The sequence below is a fragment of the Mus musculus genome, chromosome 11 (assembly GCF_000001635.26).
Source record: "Mus musculus strain C57BL/6J chromosome 11, GRCm38.p6 C57BL/6J".
Lineage (NCBI taxonomy): Eukaryota > Metazoa > Chordata > Mammalia > Rodentia > Muridae > Mus > Mus musculus.
Genome location: NC_000077.6, coordinates 33,243,026 through 33,269,611, shown reverse-complemented (window position 1 = coordinate 33,269,611; position 26,586 = coordinate 33,243,026). Strand labels below are relative to the sequence as shown.

Below are 26,586 nucleotides of genomic sequence, written 5' to 3'. Positions count from 1 at the left end.
ATGTTTCAGCACTGCCAGTATGGTGCTGAGGTCCTGAAGGATTCCTAGAGAGAAATCAGCGTTAGACTCCTGGAGCATAGGTTCTAATGTCAGCAAAAGAATGTTCCAGTTCCACGTTAGATGAACTTGCCAGCAAGAGTGAGGGCAAACAGGCAAAAAGCAAATGCTTCCTTCTTCCATATGTGTGCTTGTCACTAGAAGGTATGCCCCAGATTTAGGGTGAGTCTTCCACCTCAAATGATCTGATCTAGAAAACCCCTCACTGGCATGCCCAGTGGTTTGGGTTTTAGATGTGGTCAAGTTGACAACTAAGGTTAGCCATCACAGCCTAGTATTTCAGTAGAGTTTTAAAATTAATCATCTTAAGATCTTCTAAGACCTAAAGGAAAAAAAGAAATAACACAGTGATTATTTTGTATAGTGCCAGTAATTCTGTGTCTCATCTAATTCCAAATCTATAGGGCTCCTAGAAATAAAGTAACCTCAGATTAATTAAGTTCACATAGGAAATTAAACCACCCAGAATTTAGAATCATTTACATCTCAGGCTTGCTTTCTCCTCTCCCTCTCTCCCTCCCTTGCTCTCTCCCCCCACCTTCCGCTCTCCCTCTCCTCCCCCTCCCCCTCCATCCTTCATGACTTAGCTGGTTATTTTTAGTAATTTTAAAGATAATTCTTTGAGAATTTGCTTCAATATCTTTTAATTTAATTTAATTTGTAATTCATTTTTTACACTCCATATTCACTTCCCCGCCCTTCCCCATCCACCATCCGACTGCTCCACATCCCACACCTCCTCCCCACTCCACCTGACCTCTAAACTCCCTGGGGCCTCCAGTCTCTTGAGGGTTAGGTGCATCATCTCTGAATGAACACAGACCTGGAAGTCCTCTACTGTATGTGTGTTGGAGGCCTCATATCAGCTGGTGTATGCTGTCTGTTTGGTGGTCCAGTGTTTGAGAGATGTTGGGGTTCCAAATTAATTGAGAGTGCTGGTCCTCCTACAGGGCTTCTCTCTTCATCAGCTTCTTTCAGCCTTCCCTAATTCAATGACAGGGATCAGCTGCTTCTTTCCATTGGGGGGGTGCAAATAACTACATCTGACTCTTTCAGCTGCTTGTTGGGTCTGCTTGAGGGCAGTCATGATAGGTCCCTTTTGTGAGCATTCCATAGCCTCAGTAATAGTGCCAGGCCTTGGGACTTCACCTTGAGCTGGATCCCACTGTGGGCCTGTCACTGAACCTTCTTTTCCTCAGGCTCCTCTCCATTTCCATCCCTGTAATTCTTTAAGACAGAAACAATTATGGGTCAAAGGTGTGACTGTGGGATGGCAACCCCATCCCTCACTTGATGTCCTGTCTTCCTGCTGGAGGTGGGCTCTCTCCCTCTCCCTCTGTTGGGCATTTCATCAAGGGTCTCTCACCTCCCAGGTCTCTGGCGCATTCTGGGGGGAGTCTCTCCAACCTCCTATTTGCCTGAGGTTGCCTGTTTACATTCTTCCTGCTGGCTTTTAGGGCTTCAGTCTTTTTCCCTCACCCAATACCAGATTAGGTTCCCCTCTATCCCCCACCCATCCACATTCCCTCCCAAGTCCCTCCCTCCCTCCCTCCCCACTTGTTATTGCTTTATTTTCTTTCCCAAGTGGGACTGAGGCATCCTCACTTGGGCATTTCAGCTTGTTGAGCCTTTGGAATTCTGTAGACTGTATCTTGTGTATTCTGTATAGGTTTTTTTCTCTTCCTTTGGGGGGGTGGAGCTAATATCCACTTATTAGTGAGTGCATACCATGCATGTCCTTTTAGGTCTGAGTTACCTCACTCAGGATGATATTTTCTAGTTCCATCCATTTGCCTGCAAAAGTCAGGATATCCTCATTCTCAATAGCTGAGTAGTATTCCATTGTGTAAATGAACCACATTTTCTGTATCCATTCTTATGTCGTGGGACATCTAGGTTGCTTCCAGCTTCTCGCTATCACAAATAAGGCTGCTATGAGCATAGTGGAACTGGTGCCCCTGTGGCATGGTAGGGCATCTTTTCGGTATATTCCCAAGTTTGGTATAGCTGAGTCTTTTCAGGTAGCTCTATTTCCAACTTTCTGAGGAACCTCCAGATTGATTTCCAGAGTGGTTGTATCAGTTTGCAATCCCACCAGCAATGGAGGAATGTTCCTCTTTCTCCACATCCTCTCCAACATGTGTTGTCACCTGAGGTTTTGATCTGACTGGTGTAAGGTGTCATCTCAGGGTTGTTTTAATTTGCATTTCTCTGATCACTAAGGACTTTGAACATTTCTTTAGGTGTTTCTCAGCCATTCGAGATTCCTCTGTTGTGAATTCTCGGCTTAGTTCTATACCCCATTTTTTGATTGGGTTGTTTGGTTTTTTTGGTGATTAACTTCTTGAGTTCTTTATATATTTTGAAGACCAAGCAATAAAACCACACACTTACTGTCACTTGATCTTTGACAAAGACGCCAAAAATACACAATAGAAAAAAGAAAGCATCTTCAATAAATGGTGCTGGTTGAACTGGCTGTCTGTATGTAGAAGGATGAAAATAGAGCCATATTTGTCACCTTGTACAAACCTCAAGTCCAAGTGCATCAAGGACCTCAACATGAAACCAGATACACTGAATCTAATAGAAGAGAAAGAGGGAAAGAACCTTGAACTCATTGGCATTGAGGGAAATCTCCTAAACAGAACTCCAGTAGCTCATGCTCTAAGATCAAGAATTGATAAATGGGCCCTTATGAAACTGGAAAGTTTCTGTAAGGCAAAGGACATCGTTAATAAGACAAATCGGCAACCTACTGATTGGGAAAAAAAAATCTTCAATAACCCTACATCCAATAGAGGGCAATATATTTTGCAACATATATATATATATATATATATGTATATATATATATATATATATATACACACACACACACACACATATATATATATATATATATACACACACACACACATATATATATATATATATATATACACACACACATATATATATATATCCTGCAATATATTTTGAGTATATTTACCCTCAGCTCCTATTACCTCCCTCCCATCTCTTCCTACTCAACTAGAAAGTTCATCTTCCCCATTGAATCCAGTTTGTGTTGCCCAGGTACTCTTGGGAGTGGTTCCTGCCCTGCCCTGCCATGTGGTCAGCCTACCAGGGGCCTTAACACTAAGGGAAACTAATCCTCCCTCTCCCAGAAGCTCTCAAATGATTTTGTCTCCTCATACCACTTTCTTTCTGCTTTTACCCTACTACAGGAAATCAGATCCTGTCTCTTGGAAGTCTCTCCAAAGATAAGATTTATCCAATGAAACTCAAGGGCATCTCCATCTGCTACTCAGCTCTCAAGTCTGCATTGTGTGGAAATTATGTCAGCTTTGGCGTCTTCAAGTTGTATGGGGACAACCATTTTGACAATGTACTCCAGGCCTTTGTCAAAATGCTGCTTTCAGTGTCTCACAGTGACTTGCTGGTAAGTGCTGCTGTGCACGAAGGTCTTCATGTGAGACATGAAATGCCAGCACCACAGGCCTGGAATTGTTGCAGGGAAGCCCGGGGAATCCAAATCCCACTACATTGCAGTGCAACATCCTTTCTCTGGATTTAACCAGCTCTGGACAGCAATAGTGATGACTCATAATTCAACACACAGGCTGAATACGTCAGAGCTGTCACCCCTGACCACTGGTCATCCAAAGTGCTCCAGCTTCCTCATGAACAGTAGATTTAGTAGTGTCAGTGGACTGCTTTCAGCTATGTTCATGGTTCACAAAGGGAAATACAGAATTGGGTGCTGAGTCTCTGCCTGTCATTCCACTCTAGCTCAGTGCTGCTTGGCCTTCCTTTGTATTACAATGTGGGTGTGGCAGATGGTGTTAAACTGAAAGTTGAGCAATCTCATCTATTAAATGGTCGTCATTTACCTTGAGTTAATCGTCTCTGTCCTGTAGGCCACACTTTTTAAATGAGTGAGCTTTAAAATGTGATCCCTCAGCCTCTTTTTTGCTCTGTGGTGTATGTTAATGACCTTAAACTTTGAAACCTTTCAGAAACGTCTGGGGTGCAAATGTGAATGTCTAGACTTGTCTCACCAGATCTTCTTTAAAACACTTCTGCCAGTTTATACAGAAGCCATTGTATGTTCAATGTGTTTTCAGTACTTGTTAAAATAACCAAATTCAGCATTGAGACTTCCCACCTGCGCCCACCCAGAGGTTTCATGGCTTAGCTGGCGAGCTCGTGTGAGTCATGTTCCTAGACCTTAGCTGAGAAGCCTCCTGCAACAGAGTGAAAAGCGCAGAGTCAACACTGTGCCTCAATGACAGAGATTGCAAAAAGTAGAAATTGGAACCCATAAGTTACCACGTTCAGCAGCCTCATTGACAGGATTTTTCACTACAGTTGTGGTCCACCATGATAACCCTTGGAAGTTCTCAGATCCAAGGGTACATGAGACTGGATTTACCATGTATGAAAAGAAATGCTTAGTTGAAGGCCACACTTCAGAGCTTTTTATTGAGTGAGTCTGGAGTGAGGATCAAAAACCACATCTTAGTAAGCATGCTCACGGAGATGTTGTCATCTCACGAGATGCCATACTGCTCTGGGTTATACATGCCATGAGTGTTATGCCTTGATAGTGTGTAAATTACGTGAGTTGTCCCAGGTATTTTCTCATCACTTGTCTCATGTCTTTAGAATATGGTAAATATAAATGGTAGTTAGTTTAAAGGGTTGGCCTTGTACAATATAGCGGGCCGAGATGCCATATCCAGGAGCTTGACATTTCCTCTGTCTGTTTGTGTAGCAATACCGGAAGCTGAGCCAGTCTTACTATCCACTGCTGGAATGTCTCACCCAGGACCACATGAGCTTCATCACCAACTTGGAGCCTCCTGTGCTCCTGTACGTTCTCACATCTCTCTCAGAGGGACTCACCACACTTGGTAAGGCTCATAGCCAAGACTGTTCTCTATAGGAAAGACTTCACTTCATTCTCTTAATGTATGTGTTCATTGAGATTCTTGTCCTGTTAGCGGAAAAGAAATGTTATCGGACCAACTGAAAGGTTATTTTACAAGATATTACTTGCCAATGAAAAAATACACTTTAATATTTTATTAATTTTATCAGTTTTGAGATACAGTTTAACTACCATAAAAATCTAAAATGTTCTAATCAATGCGTACACAATAATGAATCACAACACCATATAAAGTATTTGTATCATTACAGAAAATTCAAGTATGTCCTCATCAAATTTATTCCTTACCCTTGACCCTACTCCAAGGAAACTACTTTCTTTCTTTTTCTAGAATCTCATATGAGTGGACTCTTAATATAGGAAATAGTTTGTATCTTGTTTCTTTGATTTAACATAATGCCTTTGAGAATCATCTGTGTTGTTTTTAAGTCAGTTCACTTATGCCTTTCTTTTGATGAGTAGGATTGCATTATATGGATTACCACACTTCCTTTATCCACAGATCAGCTAATGGCTGTTAGGGTTGTTTTCACTTGACAGTTCTTTGTATTCCCCTTGAACAAATACCTGGAGTAGGATTTCTGGGTTGTATGCTGTCGGTTTTGCAATGCTGAGATGCCATTTTCCAATATAACCATACTGTTTTGCTACAACAGTGTAGAAAGCTTACAGCTGCTCCTCATCCCTGAGTGGTTTGAGTGATTCTTTTCATGCTGAGCCATCATAGTGTATATGAAATGCAATTTCTTTGTGGTTGTAATTTCCATAATACCAGTGAATAATTTGAAGATATGTCTATGCTCATTTGTTATTCATATATTGTTAGTAAATTATTGCTACAACAAAATGCTTGAGAATAGATATGTTAATGTTTTGGTTCATAATTTCAGAGTTTTCAGTTTGTGGACTCATGTTCCCCTCACTTTAGGCCTAAATGGGAGGAAGCATTTGACAGAACCAAGTTTCCAACCTCATAGTGACCAAGAAGCAGAGAGATGTAAGATAACATAAACCATTTCCTCCTCAGGTTGCTTCTGGTCATGGAATTTTATCACGGTATAGAAACCTAAGTGGGACAATACTAGTAAGAGCATACACGGGGGGTTGTGTGTGCTAATATACTAATATTAATGGTCATATTGAGAGGTTAAACTGACCATGCATTTCTTACTCAGGATGATAGGATTTTGATACAGATTTTTACATCTTTATTTGTGTCATATATTGGTGTATTCTTTTATACTAATATAGTCTCCTATAATTCTTATATACTTTTCTATTTTCTTTTTCTGGGTTTGTTGTTGTTGTTGCTGCTGTTTTGGATTTTTGGTTGGTTGGTTGGTTGGTTTGTTTTTCAAGACAGGATTTCTCTATGTAGCCTTGGCTGTCCTAGAAACTGCTTCTGCATCTCAAGTGCTGGGATTTAAGGTGTGAGCCAACACCACCTAACTTGTTCTGTTTTTATAGCCCTGACATGTGTTAGTGTTAGTCTTGTGCCTTCATAATACAAACTCAGAGATGTGTCCTCCTTTGCTGTCTCAGAGGTTTGTGTAGAATCGTACAGGGGCTGTTTACTGTTTACTAGCGTTCTCCAGTTCAACCATCAGACTTAGAATTCTCTTTGGGAAATTTCCAACTACAAACAAAATTTCTTCAGTGGCTCTTCTGATTATTTGTCATATCACCAGAATATTTGACTGTTCATGTCTTTAAGAGTTTGTCCATTTTACCTAAAGTTTCTCTTACATTATTGTCATAAGATTGTTCATAGTAGCCACCTGCTACCCAGTGTGTCTGAATCATCTGTCTATAATAATCTACTTGTTTGTCTGTCTGTAATGTCTGGCAGCTGTCAGAGTGTCTGTGATGTCTACAGTGATATCCTGATACTGCTCATTGAGTCCTGTTTTCTCTCCTCCTTATCATTCTAGATGGAGTTACCAGTTTTACTGCAAAGCTTTCATGTTGGTGACTTTTCCACTTTCTCATTTTTACTTTACTAAGTACAATCTCTTCCTTCTATAGTTTAGTTTGCTTTCTCTTATCTAGTCTGGTTTTTTGATAAATGTATTGCTCATTGACTTTAGACCTTTTATAATGTATTCATATACTAAATCAGCATTATTATGAGCATATCTCACAGAGTAAACATTCTGACTTTACTACTATTCAATTAAATATTTTAATAATATTTTATTTATTCTTTGAGGATTTCATTACATACACTAATTTCTATATCCACCCCCTACTCGACCCCTCAAATTTCCTCAGACCCCAGCCAACATGTCCTTTTTCTTACTCATTTTAGTAACCCACTACGGTAGTTTGAATAGGTATGGCTCTCATAGACTCATGTGTTTGAATGTTTGACCCATAGGGGGTGGCACTATTAGATGTAGCCTGTTGAAGGAAGGGTGTCACTGTGGGGCGGGGCGGGCTTTGAGGTCTCCTATGCTCAAGCTATACCCAATGTGAAACACACTGTCCTGCTACCTGCAGATCAAGATGTAAATATCTCCGCAACCAACACCGTGTCTCCCTGCATGCTGCCATGATGATAATGGTCTGAACCTTGGAAACTGTAAGCCAGCCCCAATTAAATGTTGTCCTTCATAAGAGTTGCCTTGGTCATGATGATGATGTCTCTTCACAGCTGTGAAACCCTAACTAAGACACCCTCTAGGCCCAGGCAGTGCTGCTTGCCTATATGCTCATGGAGGGTACATCTACTAGAGCTTGAAAACATACCAGTCTAACCCCCCCCCCAAAAAAACAATAATTGTCTTCCCCAGGAACTGTCAGCTGCTCGTAGCTCATTGGCTTGCGTGGATTTCTTGAGGCTTACTCCAGGCTTTGCTTGAGTTTTGACTGGCTTATTGTGCAGGTAGCCATAGCTGCTGTGAGTTCATGAGTCCAGTGGCCTCATCCTATCCAGCAGACAGCCTTTTCCAGCACTCCTTCATATCCTTAATTCCCCTGCCCACTCTTCTGAGATGTTCCCTGGGTTTTAGGGATTGGGGACTTAATACAGATGTCCTGTTTAAGATCGAGCACCCTTAGTCACTCATCCTCAGCACTTTGATCCGTTTTGAACCTCTGCATTAATCACTTCCCCTGGCAAAAGGAAGCTTCTTTAACCAAAGTTAGGAGTTCAAATCTATGGGTATAAACCTAAGTACCCTGAAGGCTGTCTGACAGGACAACCAGAAAAATCTCTTCATTGCCCTACTCATCTTCATTTGATTATTAGGTGGTTCCTGTGGAGGATAGTGCTTAGATTTCGGTTATTTGAAGATGCTTTTTGTTCTATTATTGAGTGTAATTTTATTTCATTATGTCATAGAATATACTCAATGATTGGTCAGTCGGTCTCTCTCTCTCAGTTGGTTTGGTTTTTGTTTTTTCAAGACAGGTTTCCTCTGTGTAGCCCTACCTGTCCTGGGGCTCTGTAGACCACACTGGCCTGGAACTCAGATCTGCTTACCTCTACCTGAGATTAAAGGACAGTGGATTAATGACTTTCTGATAATCTATATTCTTACTGGTTGGTTGTATAATTTCTTTTATCTACTTATCTATGAATTGGCAAGAGAAAAATACTAAAGTCTAACTAATTATAGCTGTGTCTTAGCTCTCTGTCTCTGTTTGGTTCTGTCAGGTTTTGAATTAAATATTCCAAAGCTCCTGTCAGGTACATAGATATTTGAAATTATGGTATTCTTTTGATGAATTTACCTTTAAATTATCACAAAATGACCCTCCCAATCTTTGGTAATACTCTTTTTTCTGAAAGTTCTGTCTGATACTACCATGTTTCCTTATTACACGTATCTGTTTGGGGGTGAGGTGCATGTGCTGTACGTAGTGTTCCTGTCAGAGGACAGCGTGCAGGGCTTGGTTCTTGCACTGCACTATGAGGGCCTGAGGGATCAAGCTTGACAGCAAGGATCTTCACTCACAGAGCCATCTCACCACCCAGCATCCTTTTCTGAGTTATAAAAAGTGCCTTTACATATCCTATTGATTATTTATAGAGCACATGCATACCTTATTTCTAAGATATCAGAAACTTGATACTTTAAAGCATAAGTCTTATACATTCTATGTCTGGTATGAGTTCAAGTTAGAATGTCAACAAGGCCTATTGTCTCCAGCTTTGAAATATTTAATACAGAGGCAGAAAGCATTGTAATCTCTCAGAATTCTACAAAGAAAACTCCTTGAGTGACTCTCTCTTCCAGTTCTAAGGACACTTGAGTTTACACTGGGTCTCACTTGGATAACAGTACCTAACTCCCCACTGTGAAACCTAATATGTTCACAGTTTCTGGGAATGAGGACATGGACATTCTGCAGCATATATCTGTGATTAGACGTGTTTATTAGAGCTGACTTTTCTGCTTTTAATACAGTATCGGGTGTTTAACTACCCATGTATTGGGGTCTGAATCTGCAGAGTCCATATATGCTTTCCCACCTGATCTTTGTTCTTACTTCCCTTTCTCTTTCATCTCTTTGTTTAGAGTAAAGCCTTCACTTGTTTTAATTTATTGGGTTTAAGTCAGTAGAATGTTGTTGGTGGTTTTTTGGTTGTGGTTTTTTTTGGGGGGGGTTGTTCTGTTGTTTGATTGGTTCTTTCTCAGACAACTGTGCTTCTCTGTATAGTCCTTTCTGGCTGTCTTAGACAGGGTTTTTAATCCTGCACAAACATGACTAAGCAAGCAAGTTGGGGAGGAAAGGGTTTATTCAGCTTACACTTCCACATCTCTGTTCATCACCAAAGAGAGTCAGGACAGCAGCTCACACAGGGCAGGAACCTGGAGACAGGAGCTGATACAGAGACCATGGAGGGATGCTGCTTACTGGCTTGCTTCTCCTGGCTTGTTCAGCTTGCTTTCTTATTGAGCGAACCCAGGACTACCATCCCAGGGATGGCACCACCCACAATTGGCCCTCCTACCCTAAATCACTAATTGAGAAAATGCCTTACCTGGATCTCATGGAGGCATTTCCTAAAAGGAGGCTCCTTTCTCTGATAACTCCAACTTGTGTCAAGTTGACACACAAAGCCAGCCAGTACAACTGACCCTTGTCAACATGACTCACAAACACATCACTATTAAGTCTTAACCCTTGAATCCTGAATCAACCAGAATTATAGAAAGGACGGGCTCCAATCAGATATATTGAGGGCAGCAAGCACTTGAGATAATCTGATGGCAGGAGGCAAGCATAAGAAGAGAAGCAGTAGAAACCAAGGTTACTTGGCATCATCAGAACCAAACTCTCCCACCATAGCAAGTCCTGGATACACCATCACACCAGAAAAGCAAGATATGGATCTAAAGTCACTTCTCATGATGATGATGGAGGACTTTAAAAAGGAAATAAATAACTCCCTTAAAGAAATACAGGAAAACACAGGTAAACAGCTAGAAGCCCTTAAAGAGGAAACACAAAAATGCCTTAAAGAGTTACAAGAAAACACTACCAAACAGGTGAAAGAATTGAACAAAACTATCTAGGATCTAAAAATGGAAATAGAAACAATAAAGAAATCACAAAGGGAGACAACTCTGGAGATAGAAATCCTAGGAAAGAAATCAGGAACCATAGATGTGAGCATCAGCAACAGAATACAAGAGATGGAAGAGAGAATCTCAGGTGCAGAAGATTCCATAGAAAACATGGACACAACAGTCAAAGAAAATGCAAAATGTAAAAAGATCCTAACTCAAAACATTCAGGAAATCCAGGACACAATGAGAAGAACAAACCTAGGGGTAATAGGTGTAGATGAGAATGAAGATTTTCAACTTAAGGGCCAGTAAATATCTTCAACAAAATTATAGAAGAAATCTTCCCCAACCTAAAGAAAGAGATGCCCATGAACATACAAGAAGCCTACAGAACTCCAAATAGACTGGACTAGAAAAGAAATTCCTCCCAACACATAATAATCAAAACAACAAATGCACTAAATAAGGATTGAATAGTAAAAGCAGTAAGGGAAAAAGGTCAAGTAACATATAAGGGCAGACCTATCAGAATTACACCAGACTTCTCACCAGAGACTATGAAAGCCAGAAGATCCTGGACAGATGTTATACAGACACTAAGAGATCACAAATGCCAGCCCAGGCAACTATACCCAGCAAAACTCTCAATACCATAGATGGAGAAACCAAAGTATTCCATGACAAAACCAAATTCACACAATTTCTTTCCATGAATCCAGCCCTTCAAAGGATAATAAAGGGAAAACTCCAACACAAGGAGGGAAATGACACCCTAGAAAAAGCAAGAAAGTAATCCTTCAACAAACCTAAAAGAAGATAGCCGCAAAAAAACAGAATCCCAACTCTAACAACAAAAATAATAGGAAGTAACAATTACTTTTCCTTAATATCTCTTAATATCAATGGACTCAATTCCCCAATAAAAAGACATAGACTGGCTACATAAACAGGACCCAAAATTTTACTGCATACAGGAAACCCATCTCAGGGACAAAACAGACACTACCTCAGAGTAAAAGCCTGGAAAACAATTTTCCAAACAAACGGTCCTAAGGAACAAGCTGGAGTAGCCATTCTAATATCGAATAAAATCGACTTCCAACCCAAAGTTATGAAAAAGGCAAGGAGGGGCACTTTATACTCATCAAAGGTAAAAATCTTCCAAGATGAACTCTCAATTCTGAATATCTATGCTCCAAATGCAAGGGCATCCACATTCATTAAAGAAACTTTAGTAAAGCTCAAAGCACACATTGTACTATACACAATAATAGTGGGAGACTTTAACACCCCACTCTCATCAATGGACAGATCCTGGAAACAGAAACTAAACAAAAATACAGTGAAACTAACAGAAGTTATCAAACAAATGGATTTAACAGATATCTACAGAACATTTTACCCTAAAACAAAAGGATATCCCTTCTTCTCAGCACCTCATGGTACCTTCTCCAAAACTGACCACATAATCGGTTACAAAACAGGCCTCAACAGATACAAAAATATTGAAATTATCCCATGCATCCTATCAGATCACCACAGACTAAGGCTGATCTTCAATAACAACATAAATAATAGAAAGCCAATGTTGACATGAAAACTGAACAACACTCTACTCAATGACAACTTGGTCAAGGAAGAAATAAAGAAATTAATACTTTTTAGAGTTTAGTGAAAATGAAGCCACAACATACCCAAACTTATGGGACACAAAGAAAGCAGTCCTAAGAGGAAAACTCATAGCTCTGAGTGCTGCCGAAAAGAAACTAGAGAGAGCACACAATAGCAGCTTGATAGCACACCTAAAAGCTCTAGAACAAAAGGAAGGAAATTCACCCAAGAGGAATAGAAGGCAGGAAATAATCAAACTCAGGGGTGAAATCAACCAAGTGGAAGCAAAAAGAACTATACAAAGAATCAACCAAACCAGGAGCTGTTTTTTTTTGAGAAAATCAACAAGATAGCCTTAGCTAGACTAACTAGCGGGCATAGGGACAGTATCCTAATTAACAAAATCAGAAATGAAAAGGAAGACATAACAACAGAACCTGAGGAAATCCAAAGCATCATCAGATCCTACTACAAAAGGCTATACTCAACAAAACTGGAAAACCTGGATTAAATGCACAATTTTCTAACCAGATACCAGGTACCAAAGTTAAATCTAGATCAGATTAATGATCTAAACAGCCGCATATCCCCTAAAGAAATAGAAGCAGTCATTAATAGTCTCCCAACCAAAAAAAAAAAAAAAACCAGGACCAGATGGGTTTAGTGCAGAGTTCTATCAGACCTTCAAAGAAGACCTAATTCCAATTCTCCTCAAACTATTCCACAAAATATAAACAGAAGGTACTCTACCAAATTCATTCTATGAAGCCACAATTACTCTAATACCTAAACCACACAAACACCCAACAAAGAAAGAGAACTTCAGACCAATTTCCCTTATGAATATCGATATAAAAATACTCAATAAAATTCTCACAAACTGAATCCAAGAACACATCAAAAAGATCATCCATCGTGATCAAGTAGGCTTCATCCCAGGGATGCAGGGATGGCTTAATATTCGGAAATCCATCAACGTAATCCACTATAAAAACAAACTCAAAGACAAAAACCACATGATCATCTCCTTAGATGCTGAGAAAGCATTTGACAAAATCCAACACCCATTCATGATAAAAGTCTTGGAAAGATCAGGATTTCAAGGCCCATACCTAAACATAATAAAAGCAATTTACAGCAAACCAGTAGTCAACATCAAACTAAATGGAGAAAAACTTGAAGCAATCCCACTAAATTCAGGGACTAGACAATAGACAAGGCTGCCACTTTCTCCCTACCTATTCAATATAGTACTTGAAGTTCTACCCAGAGTAATTAGACAACAAAAGGAGATCAAGGGGATACAAATTGGAAAGGAAGAAGTCAAAATATCACTATTTGCAGATGTTATGATAGTATATATAAGTGACCCTAAAAATTCCACCAGAGAACTCCTAAACCTGATAAACAGCTTCACTGCAGTAGCTGGATATAAAATTAACTCAAACAAATCAGTGGCCTTTCTCTACACAAAGGATAAACAGGGTGAGAAAGAAATTAGGGAAACAACACCCTTCACAATAGTCACAAATAATATAAAATACCTTGGTGTGACTCTAAATAAGGAAATGAAAGATCTGTATGGTAAGAACTTCAATTCTCTAAAGAAAGAAATCGAAGAAGATCTCAGAAAATGGAAAGATCTCCCATGCTCATGGATTGGCAGGGTTAATATAGTAAAAATGGCTATCCTGCCAAAAGCAATCTACCAATTCAATGCAATCCCCATCAAAATTCGAACTCAATTCTTCACTGAGTTAGAAAGGGCAATTTGCAAATTCATCTGGAATAACAAAAAACCTAGGATAGCAGAAACTATTCTCAACAATAAAAGAACCTCTGATGGCCATGCCTGCCCTCAAACTGTACTACAGAGCAATTGTGATTTAAAAACAAAAAAACAAAACTGCATGGTACTGGTACAACAACAGACAAGTAGATCAATGGCGTAGAATTGAAGACCCAGAAATGAACCCACACACCTATGGTCACTTGATCTTTGACAAGGAAGCTAAAACCATCCAGTGGGAAAAAAGATAACATTTTCAACAAATGGTGCTGGTACAACTGGCGGTTATCATGTAGAAGAATGCGAATTGATCCATTCTTACTTCCTTATACAAATCTCAAGTCCAAATGGATCAAGGAACTCCGCATAAAATTAGAGACACTGAAACTTATAGAGGAGAAAGTGGGGAAAAGCCTCGAAGATATGGGCACAGGGAAATAATTCCTGAACAGGACAGCAATGGCCTGTGCTGTAAGATTGAGAATCGACAAATGGGACCTCATAAAATTGCAGAGCTTCTTCTGTAAGGCAAAGGACACTGTTAATAAGACCAAAAGGCAAACAACAGATTGGGAAAGGATCTTTACCAATCCTAAATCTGATAGGAGACTAATATCCAATGTATACAAAGAACTCAAGAAGCTGGACTCCAGAAAACCAGATAACCCTGTTAGAAAATGGGGTACAGAGCTAAGCAAAGAATTCTCAACTGAGGAATACCAAATGACGAGAAGCACCTAAAAAATTGTTCAACATCCTTAATCATCAGGGAAATGCAATCAGAACAACCCTGAGATTCCACCTCACACCAGTCAGAATGGCTAAGATCAAAATTCAGGTGACAGCAGATGCTGGCGAGGATGTGGAGAAAGAGGAACACTCAACCATTGCTGATGGGATTGCAAGCTGGTACAACCACTCTAGACATCAGTCTGGCCGTTCCTCAGAAAATTGGACATAGCAGGAAGATCCAGCAATACCTCTCCTGGGCGTATACCAAGAAGATGTTCCAACTTGTAATAAGGACACATGTTCATAGCAGCCTTATTTATAATAGCCAGTAGCTAGAAAAAAATCCAGATGTCCCTCAACATAAGAATGGATACAGAAAATGTGGTACATTTACCCAATGGAGTACTACTCAGCTATTAAAAACAATGACTTTATAAATTCTTAGGCAAATGGATGTATCTGGAGGATAGCATCCTGAGGTAACCCAATCACGAAAGAACACACATGATATGCACTCACTGATAAGTGGATATTAGCCCAGAAACTCAGATTACCCAAGATACAATTTGTAAAACACATGAAACTCAAGAAGAAGGAAGATCAAAGTGTGGATACTTTGTTCCTTCTTAAAATGGGGAACAAAATACCCATGGAAGGAGTTACAGAGACAAAGTTAGGAGCAGAGCCTAACAGAATGACCATCCAGAGACTGCCCCACTTGGGGATCCACCCTATAAACAACCACCAAACCCAGACACTAGGCAGATGCCAACAATAGCCTGCTCACAGGAGCCTGATATACCTGTCTCCTGCAAGGCTCTGCCAGTGCCTGGCAAATTCAGAAGTCGATGCTCACAGTCATCTATTGGATGGAGCACAAGGTCTCTAATGAAGGAGCCAGAGAAATACACAGGGAGCTGAAGGAGACTGAAGCCCCAGAGAAGGAACATCAATATGAACTATCAAGTACCCCCAGAGCTCCTTGGAACTATACCACCAATCAAAGAAAACAGATGGTGGAACTTGTGGCTCTAGCTATATATGTAGCAGAGGATGGCCTAGTCGGTCATCAATGGGAGGAGAGGCCCTTGTTCCTTTGACGGCTCTATGCCCAGTATAGGTGAATGCCAGGACCAGGAATGGGAGTGGGTGGGTTGGGAAGCAGAGGGATGGGGGAGGTGATAGGGGATTTTCGGAGGGGAAACTAGGAAAGGGGATAACATTTGAAATGTAAATAAAGAAAATATCTAATAAAAAGAATTTCAATCTCTTTTGAAATTCAAAGTCTTTTTACAATTCAAAGTCTCTTAAGTGTGGGCTCCACTAAAATACTTTATTACTTCAAAAGGGAAAAATATTAGGGCACAGTCATAATCAAAGAGGAAATCAAACTCTAACCTAACCGTCCATTGTGTGGGATCCACTCACAATCTTCTGGGTTCTTCCAAGGACTTGGGTCACTTCTCCAGCTCTGCCCTTTGTAGCACACACCTTGTCTTCTAGGCTCCAGTTGCCTGTACTCCACTGCTGCTGCTGGTTTTGGTGATCATCCCATGGTATTGGCATCGCTAAAACACTGCTGTCTTCTACTGCAACTGGACTGCACTTTTACAAATAGCCTCTCATAGGCTCTTTTCATGGTGGTAAGCCTCAGGTTCTCTCTGCATGACCCCTTCAGTCCTAGCCTTCAACTGCCACTGAGGCTGCACCTTCACTAATGGCCTCTCCAAACATCAGCTGCTAACCCTTCATGTTTCAAATCCAGTACCACCTGGGTGACTCTTATACATTACCAAGTCTGGCTGCCAACACAAGATACAACTATGCCTCTGGAACAGAGCTTCTTTATGCTCTCAGGAAACACTTCCCAGATTTCACCTTAGTGATTCTGGTCTCTTCTTAATCACTGCTAATTTCTTAGCTCCAGCTAACCAACATCAATTGCCCAGTAATGCAAAATTTTCCCTTTAGTAGTTCTGGTATCTTGTTAATCACAGCTGATTCTTCAGCCCCAGCTAACCAAAACCATAGAATCTTCACAATCAAAACAACAATGGCCCTGATAAGTCTTTAATCTTCCCTCTGAAATTTCACAAGCCAGACCTCCGTCTTCTGCACTGTTCTCAACATTATCTTCCAAGCTCCTACACCACATCCCACAGAGCTCTAAACATTCCAATGGCTCTTCTAGCTCAAAGTTCCAAAGACCTTCCACGGTCCTCCCCAAAACCCGGTCAGGTTGTCACAGGAACACCCCACTCCCAGTACCAGTTTGTCTTAATCAGGGTTTGTATTCCTGAACAAAACATAATGACAAAGGAGCAAGTTGGGGAGGAAAGAATAATTTATTTGGCTTACACTTCCACATCTATGTTTATCAGCAAAAGAAAGTCAGGAAAGCAACTCACACAGGGCAGGAAACCCGGAGGCAGGAGCTGATGCAGAGGCCATGGAGGGATGCTGCTTACTGGATTGCTTCCCCTGGCTTGCTCAGCTTTCTTATAAAACCTAAGACTACCACCCAGGGATGGCACCACCCACGATGGGCCCTCCCACCCTTGATCACTAATTGAGAACGTGTCTTACAGCTGGGTCTCATGGAGGCATTTCCTCAAGGGAGCCCCTTTTTCTGATAACACAAAGCCAGCCAGTACACTGGCCTTGAACGTATAGTCTTCCTGCCCTTGCATCTGAGTAGCTGGGATTGACTTGCTCATCTCTAATTAAATATTTTAAATGACTCCAGCTTCTATCTTCATGGGTTTATGAGCTGCCTTTATTTTTTATTGGTGCTATGTATATTCAAAATGAGCATCTTCAAATAATCTTATCAAAGTTTGCTTTTTTTGTTTGTTTGTTTGTCACTGTAGCTCTGGCTGTCCTTGAACTCTTTTTTTTTTTTTTTTTTTTTTTTTAAAGATTTATTTATTTATTTATTTATTATATGTAAGTACACTGTAGCTGTCTTCAGACACCCCAGAAGAGGGTATCAGATTTCGTTACGGATGGTTGTGAGCCACCATGTGGTTGCTGGGATTTGAACTCGGGACCTTCGGAAGAGCAGTCGGCGCTCTTAACCACTGAGCCATCTCGCCAGCCCTGTCCTTGAACTCTTATGTAGACCAGGCTAGCCTCAAACTCGCATAGATCTGCCTGTTTCTGCCTCCCTAGCACTGGAATTTAAGCCATGCACCATTACACCCTTCCCATTATATGCTATTGGACAACCACAGTCTGTATCTCCATGTTATCCCTAAACTCCAGTTACACGAGCTCTAAGACTCTTGGGGGCCTGCAGCTCAATTGTGCCTTTTGGAGGGCAGTTCTTTCAGTAGTTTCTATGATTGTATGTCAAGTTCATAGATGTTTTTCTACAATTTTTAATCTGCTATCAATGTTGTATTTTTTTTGCCTGGCCCCATGAACTCTTAGTTCTGTGACTCAGCCTCCTCAATAGCTGGTCCTAGAAGCTCTGAGCCTTTGGCTTTTTTTTTGTATCTGGTACTTTCTCACCAAGCTCATGGTTTCCTTTAAATTTGATACTGTTTATAAGTTTTATAAGAAAGTCATTTTAGGTCTTTGTCTACTGGAATAATTTCTTACATATTTTCCTACGTATTTACTTTTCTTTTTCTGGATTATATATTCTTATGTATGTCTTGATTTTTTTTATTGGATATCATATATTGTGAGTTTTATTGTATGTAGTATTTGATTAGGATTTTGGATTCTGTTCTTTTAGTTGAGTTACTTTGTGATTAATTTCATTCATTAGAGCTGGGGTGACAGCATTTATTTTAGAGTTGTTGAGCCACATACTAAGAGGTAGCCCTTAGAGAACACTGCCCTGCCAGTGTGTTACATGCTTCCCAGGAGCTGTTCTGGCCCTTTGGATTAATTAGGAGTCTTTTAGCCTTCATCTTTTGCAGCTTTGGGGAGTTTCTTCTCTTGTGTGCAAGGAAAGCAATAGAGACTCCCTTACAGCTCTCTGTAACTGGATCCCTCTGAGATTCCCATACTCTGGTACTTTGCACACATTTATAGCTGCCTCAGTCTCCCACATTTCAGTCTTGCCTTTATTTGGACTGCCCTTCCTGTCCTGCAGTCCAGACTGCTTTGGGCGTGTGCTACAGCAATTGTAAGGATTACCTCATTCATTCCCCTCTCCTCAGGATTAATAGTCCTATACTTCTTGTTGTGCAGTAATTGAAAACTGTTGTTTCATATATTTTGTCCTGTTTCTGGTTGTTCATGGCAGGAGGGGAAATCCTCATAGCAGTTAATCCTTTTCGGGAAGAGGCAGAAGTCTTGTCTTTCATTATTACAGGTTAGCTTGACATCCTGCTATCTTACATTATAGTAATACTAAGGATTTTGAATCCGTTGCAACAGCTCTGTTATTCTCAAAGTATGATAGTCATCAGACCTGGGATCTGCATTTCAGCAAGATGTTGACAAATTAGCATATGAAGGGTGCTGAGCACAGTCCCATTGCTGCTGTGGACACAGGGACAGTGGACACTTACTGTGTGACTGATGTGTCAGAGTGGTTCTTGTGTTTGCTCATTTCACCAGAAGAGGGCATGGGATCCCATTACAGATGGTTGTGAGCCACCACGTGGTTGCTGAGACTTGAACTCAGGACCTCTGGAAGAGCATCCAGTGTTCTTTCATTCTTAAGAACAAATGTATACCAGAAGTGGGCAGGATAATTAATCTAGGAGCACTGTGTGTCCACATTCCCTTCTGGATCATAGCCATCTGAGGAACAGGAGTACTGTTTTGTTTTTTATTCTTTATTATTCTTTGAGATTGCTTCTCAGCCTTTTGGCTAAGATCAAGTGTATTACTCTTTGAGAATCTCATTCAGTATATTTTGACCATATTTTAATGCCTCCTTAACTCTTTTCAGGTCCTCCTAGCCCTCCCTGCCCACCTTAATTCCTGTTCTTTCTCTTCTATTACAAAATAAAACAAAATAGACACAAAACAAATTTTTTAAGAAAGACTGATTTATATTGGCCAACTCCTCATGAGCATGGGGCCTGCCCTGCGTGTAGTTGATATACTTAGGATTAATCCATTGAAGGGCACTGATTTTCTCTCTTCCAGCAACTTGGTTAGCTTCTTGGTTATCTATGGGACTTTGTGCCTGTTCCCCTTCTCCACACTGGGATTTTTATCTTTCTTAACCTTCTGTCGGTCTTGTACAGTATCTATGAGTTCATATACATATCTGTTGTGTTGTGTCTAGAAAGCACTTTCCCAGAAATCATCTACCACCCTGACTCTGCATAGATCTCTGAGTGCACAATCTCTGGGGATTGTGTGATAAAGACATCTCACTTAGAACTGAGCACTCCAAAGTCTCTCCCTCTCTGTACGTTGTCCAGTCGTGGGTCCTTGTGTTATTTACTGTGTACAAGATAATACACTTCTCTGATCAAAGTTGAGTGAGACACTGATCTGTGGGTATAGAAATATGTCATTAGGTGTCATTTTAGTGCTGTGTCTATTTCTCAAACTAATATTATTTTCTCATTAGGCCCATGGTCATCTCAGGTTCGTCCTCATTAACAATGGTGGATTTCATCCCATTGAGTGTGCCTTAAGTCCAGTTTTTAAATGTGATTGGATACTCTCATAATATCCACACCACCCTCACACCAGTGGGCCTATCTTATAAGCGGTATTGTTGTTGCTCACAGGGTTTGTAGCTGGATAACATTGAGGATTATTTTTTTCCTTTGATAACATGCACAAAATCTTCCAACACTGACCACTAGCCAGTAGGGATAAAGCTTTCAGTTAAACCCCAGCTAGATTTCTTAGTTCTATGCCATATGTATGTGGTATCTTTAGCAATAGTCTTACCATCAAGCTGTAGCATCGAACCAATAGCATTAGGAATACTCAAGAATATTTTCGGGAAAGGTGTCTGCTGGACCCTTTTGGCCAATAAAAGAGCAGGCATTCTCAACCATTTCTTTATTCCCAGGCACGGTACAGAAAGCACTTGCTAAGTACTTACTAAAAGAGTTAGGTAATATTTTCAGTATATAGGTGAGTATAGTATGGCTCAAAAAATTGTCTCTAAGAGTCTTTCCCATTTTTCTTTGTAGAAGTTAAGCTTGGTTCTTCCTTCCAGCCCCATGCTCCAAGAAATAAGACTCAGACTCAAAATGTATTTATAAATATCTTGGTCATATAGCTAGGCTCTTCTCTAACTAGATGATAACTTAAAATATCTCATTTATTTTAACCCACATTCTGCCCCATGGCTGGTTACCTTTGTTCAGGTGTCATGTGTCCATCTTGTCACAGCTTCCTGGAGAAATCTTCCATGCCTGGCTCTATCCCAGAATTCTTTCTGTCTACCAGATGACCCACCTCTATTCTAGCCTTTCCTATAGGTCATGGGTTTTTTAATTGACAAGTAATACATTCATACAATACACAAGATATTCTCTCTACACCTCTTTATCATACCTTCCTGCTAGATCTACCTGATAGAAGTTGCAGCTTTGACTGCTGGGAGCCTGGTAGAAAAGGTTCTCGTTGTATGTATGGTTTTGCCTTCAGCCTCTTATGTTGTCACTTAGGTAAATGACAGGTGAATTGGACCCTGTGCCTTCAGGATCTATTTGTATGTTGAAAGTAGCCACTTGGATTTTTTTCTCTCTCTTGCCATGATACACAAGCAAAAAAAGAGAATTACTGGTTGTGTTTGGACCTACATAGGTTTCAGTTCTATAGCTTTGGTGTAAAGTAATGGGATAGAATCAGAAACTTGAATCAGGAATGTACTCGTTGCTTGCCTAATATTCAGAACATAGTATTTTTAACTGTAGTTACCTAGTATTCATTAATGTTTATAGTTTCAAGCTACATTTTGTTTGTCTGTTTGTTTGTTGTTTGTTTGTTTGTTTGTTTGTTTTGGAACAAAATCTTACTGTGTAGCAATGGCTAGCCTAGAACTCATTATGTAGACTTGCCTGGCCTTTAACTCACAAAGATCCCACTCCCCTGTCTCTGCTCCTGAATACTGGGATTAAAGGCATGCACTGTCAAGTTGGCTTTCAGCTACCTTTTTGAGCACCTCTCTTCCACTACCTTCATTCTTTTACAAGTACAGAGCAAGCCTAGGACCTGCAAAAGGTTGCTCTCAATGAGTCCCAATTCATTGGTTCAATAGTTATCATTTTATTCAAATGCTATGTACTAAGTAGTATTCTAGGCCTTGGCAGTGCTAAGTGGACTAAGACAGGAAAGCTTGTATTTTCGTGGTGAGTGATAAACTAAGTAAAGAAACGCTCACACAAGATGATGCCAAGTCATAACTGTTAAATAATTCTAGTGAGGCGGTAGCTAGAGGAAGTGTACAGTTCCTGAAGCCATGGTGAGGGAAGGTCCTGGGATCAGCTGTGGGCAGGGCTACAGTCCACATGGAAGGAAAGAGCAGCACAAAGCTAACCATGGATGAGCTGCACTGACTGGCAAGGCAGCTTAGTGGCATGGGTACTTGGCTAGAAAAAGTGAGGGCAAGCAAGACTTTCAGTCAGCCACACACCACCTGTAAAATGGATCGGTAAAATGTATGTCAATGTCAGGATAGCTATCATGCCATTTCTAACATTCTTGAATTGGTCTTCAGTGTTACTATAATATTAAAAGTGAAGCACTGAAGAGGTACATTAGAGTTTAGTGGGATTGTACATCAGTTTTTCCCTTCACAAATAGTTGATGCTAAAGAGGGAAGACAGCTATGAATCAGTTTAGTAGATAGGCTTTGTGTTTAAGGAATTGAAAGCTAGGAAAATGCTTAGAAAATGAAAGAGGGTGAGCCTGCCGTTGGGGGAGCACTGTCTCAGTCTGTGTGAGCTGGATCCTGGTACATTGCACAGCAGTGCAAGCTTGGGCTGTGTGTACTGCACACCATAGATGTGAAGTCAGACAGCTCAAACAGCCACCTGGATTCATGCTCGCCTCCTTCCAAAGCTACTGTTCTCCTCCAGTAGTCCTTTTGTTTTGGAAATTGCCTTTCGAACTACATTTTTCCAAGACCTTCATCCCTGTGCTATGATGAATTTTGAGCTGAAGCCAGATTTTTAACTCTGCCCCATAACATCTTCTTGACTCTCTGTTGTGCAGCTCTTGTACACAGTTAAGCTTCCAGAGCACCTTTCCATTGGTGGGCCTTAGTAAGCAGAAGGGCCATTAATGATGCGTTTGATTCCTGTGGAGACCACTTGTAAGAGAGTCAGGGCGCTTGGCTCTCAGTGCTAAACAGTGAATTGCTAGAGAGATCAGAGCACCTAATAGGCATCACAGCATTTCCAAGCATGTCCACCTTATACATGGGATCCTTTGCAGGGTAGTCTGAAGAGCCAGAAGTGGCATCAAATCTAAACATCCGTGGGGTCTGCCCACTCTCTGAGAAGTCACTGCTTGACTCTGACTCCTGCAAGGGAGTTTCCTCTGCAGATAAAGATGGGACAACGCTAATGTCTCGTCTTCAGCACTGTTTTGACCAAATGCCTGTGATCCTTATGATTCCATACATTTAAAACGACCTAGAAATAACATTTATCCTTTTCAAAGCCCCAACCATAAATCAACCATAATGGAACCCCTTGCTTTTATTGCAAAGCCGTGTGCTCCAACCTTTGAGTCTAAAGTGTTTACCTGGCTTTTCTGCAGCTGACTCAGTGGATTGGACCCTTTTAATGCAACTTGCATGGCAGTGTGGTCACCAAATGATGTGAAGTCTTTAAATTTTATATATGATTGATAGCATATTGCTCTTTACTTTCATGACCAGGGCTTCAAATGTAGAAAAATGAAGGAGAAAAAAAAAAAAGGAAAAAAAACTCAAGAAGTGGGTGTTTGATTCCTGGGCTGCCTCCCAAAGTTAGCAGAGCATGGGGTTTCTTCCTGCAGAGTACCCTAGGGCTTGGGCTGTGGGGAAGAGTGAATACATACATCATCCCTGAGCTTTGAGAAGCTGGGGGTTGCTCCTTTCTTAAAAGATGTCTTACCCTAGTGAACTGCTGTCCAGACCACGACCTTCTTTTAGCCTCTCATTCCTCAGGATCCCGTATGGGCAACCATCATCCTGTCTGTATCTCAGAAGCCCTCAGACCTCCTCTTCTATTTCTAGAACACAGCTCCATAATTATGTGACCATTTTCAAGCTGGGATGCCTTTCCTTGCTAAGTATTACTAAACACGGGCCCTACCTTCCCTGGAGTACTACTCTCTCAGGCTAGTTTAGCTTCCCATTTTCCAAGTCCCTCTCAGACCTCAGCTCTATCGGACATTCATATCTTAAACATAAGATGAATAAGACACTATTTCTCAGCTTCCCTTTACCATCTTGCTTTTTGTTTGTCTCTGTTTAGTTTGACTTAAATTTTGGTTTTTTGAATCAAGATCTCATATAGCCTAGGTCAGATCTTCCTGCGTCCACCTCCCAAGTATCGGAATTACAGGCTTGTGCTGCCAAGCATGGCCTCTCAGTCTGATTCTCTTGTGAGGCTACACTATCTGCCATTTTTGTTTCTCTTTAGTAATCAAAAAATTGCCAGGGATTGTCTCAGCATGTCTTCAATAACCAAAAAAATGTGAGTAGTATCTCACTAGCCATACTAAGCTTCTAAATCACTGAAGTGGGATCAACTAGAGAATCTCTGGACTTTTAGCTCCTCCTCCCATACGCCTGGTTCCTCCCCCTGCCCTCACTTGAGTATGCTAGACGAGTGCTATACCGCAGAGCTTCATCTATAGCCTTTCCTTATTTAAAAATGTAAATGATACCTAATTCTCAGTAGTTGTTAGAAGTTGATGTGGTAAGGGCTGGGGGTGTAGCTCACTTGTAGAGTGCTTACCTAGGATGCATGGAGTCCTGGGCTAAGTCCCTAGAACTGCAGAGGATCAGCATGGTGGCTTGGACCTGTTCATCTCAGGACCAGCACTGAGAAGGCAGATGGAGGAAGAACAGCAGTTGAAAGTCATCCTTGACTCCATAGCAAGTTAGAAGACAACCTGGGATGTGTGAGACCCTGTCTCCAAAGAAAAAAAATGAAGAGTCAGTAATTCTAGTATATAAAGGAAATTATAAATGGTTACATAATGATTTCTTGCTTAGAAAACTTTGAATAACATCTCTGTCAATTCAAATTAAATGTATCTCCATCCATTTTTGAATGCTCTCATGTAGGAACCCAACCCACTTTGTTAACCTTCTATTCTCATTCCCTACCCATCTCATCTGCAAACCAAAGTCTCACTCACCTTCAAACTGTACCCGAGTGACAGCCCAGTAGGAAGTGCAATCTGTGTTCCTCTTATGGGGCTGGTAGCTAGTTTGTTTTAGTTTTGTGGGTACCAAGGACCAAGTTCCCAGGGCCTTATGTGTGCTGTACCACAGCCAGCACCACCTCCATTGTTATAAAAAAATGATGCTTGTGTGTATTTTTATGTAATACTTGGTTTTAATATAGTTATTGAAGATACAGATTCATGGTCCAACTTCTTTTTTATTGTCCAACCCTGATCTTACTGTGTTTTAAGGATATGTCTTTGGACAAGTCACTTAAATCTCTAAGCCTCACCTATAAAGTGAGGATAGCTATTCCATGCTGTGGTAGAAGATTAAAAACAAGCATCCGTGTAAACCGTTCAACGCTGTCGCTAACATGTAGAAAGCCCTCTCAGCATGTATCAGCTATTTGTTGTTACGGGAGAACTTCTTTCTCATTCAACTCTGCAAAGTGCTTTACAGAAAGTAAAAATCTCACTCAAAAGTAACAATGCAGTCAGTAAACCGAAGCTGTCCAGTTCCCACCATGCTGATAGCTCTTGTCCTCTCCCTGAAAGGCTTCTTCTTCCTATCTCATTGAAATAACCTTTCCAAGCCATCTCAAGCCATGTCCTTTACCCAACTCACTTTGACCACCATTGAAGCATGTTCTTTCCCTCCAAATGCAGCAGTTAGGACTGGGAGAGGAGGCCATTTCAGGAAGTACTTGTCGTGCGTGCACATACAAGGACCCGGGTCAGATCCCAACTCCCCCTGTAAAATGCCAGGCACGGCAGGCAGCACAGTCCAGGCCCAGCTGTGGGACGGTGGAGATGGGAAGATCCCTGGGACTTGCTAATCACATTAGTAAGCTTCGGGCTCAGTGAGAAGTCCCTGCCCCAAAATTAAGTTAGCAAGTGATTGAATAAGATGCCCGCATTAACCTCTGGCTTCCTGATGTGTGTCCAGCAGCACCAGTGTGTGTGAGCATGTGACTCTTTCATAGATTATTTTATACTATAGTGACCTCTGTGGAAAGCCATGGCAGAGTTTAAGTGTGCACCTATTTCCTCTGAAGTACTTTACACTAACTAGATGCTTGATAACCAGTCAAATTGAATGGGGTGTTCAAGTCCCCAATGGGGACTTCTGTCCAGTTCAGACCAGGAATCATTTTCTTGCTAGTGTTTCTCTATGCAAGACCCTGTAATAGACACAAGGCTTAAAATGAGAAAGAAGCCAAAGCCCTTCTCTCAAGGATTTAGAGTTTCAGAGTGTTTTGAAATCCTAACTCTTTTTAATGGAGACAATGTATTGAATAAGCAAACAGTTGAGTAACAGGAGTGAATTGTTTTTTATTGTTTGTACAGACACAGTGGTCTCCTCCAGCTGCTGTACAAGTTTAGACTACATGGTCACCTATCTCTTCAAGCACATAGCAAAAGAAGGGAAGAAGCCACTTCGAAGCAGAGAGGCTATGCAGGCTGGTCAGAGACTGTTACATTTTATGCAACAAAACCCAGATGTTCTGCAGCAGGTAACCTCACTTAAAGTGTTTCCCAGAAGCCAACCCTGCCTCTGGTCTTATATGAGCATTTATCAAGGTATTTAGCAATTATTC

The 26,586-nt window shown here is 40.9% G+C and overlaps 1 protein-coding gene across 8 annotated transcripts in view; it reads left to right on the top strand.

The window, feature by feature from the left end:
* Ranbp17 (RAN binding protein 17) overlaps window positions 1–26,586 on the top strand; it is a 301,991-nt gene that overhangs the window by 244,173 nt on the left and 31,232 nt on the right. For 6 of the 8 annotated variants that reach the window (NR_110973.2, NM_023146.3, NM_001362875.1 and 3 more), the window contains 3 exons: window positions 3,288–3,502; window positions 4,838–4,976; window positions 26,336–26,502. Coding sequence is in view for 6 of the 8 variants with exons in the window: in NM_023146.3 (NP_075635.1) it covers window positions 3,288–3,502; window positions 4,838–4,976; window positions 26,336–26,502 (521 nt within the window). In the remaining 2 variants the exon portion in view is untranslated. Of the gene's footprint in view, window positions 1–3,287; window positions 3,503–4,837; window positions 4,977–7,513; window positions 7,601–26,335; window positions 26,503–26,586 lie in introns of those variants that run through there. The other 2 variants (XM_011243739.3, XR_003949486.1) reach the window with 2 other exon arrangements.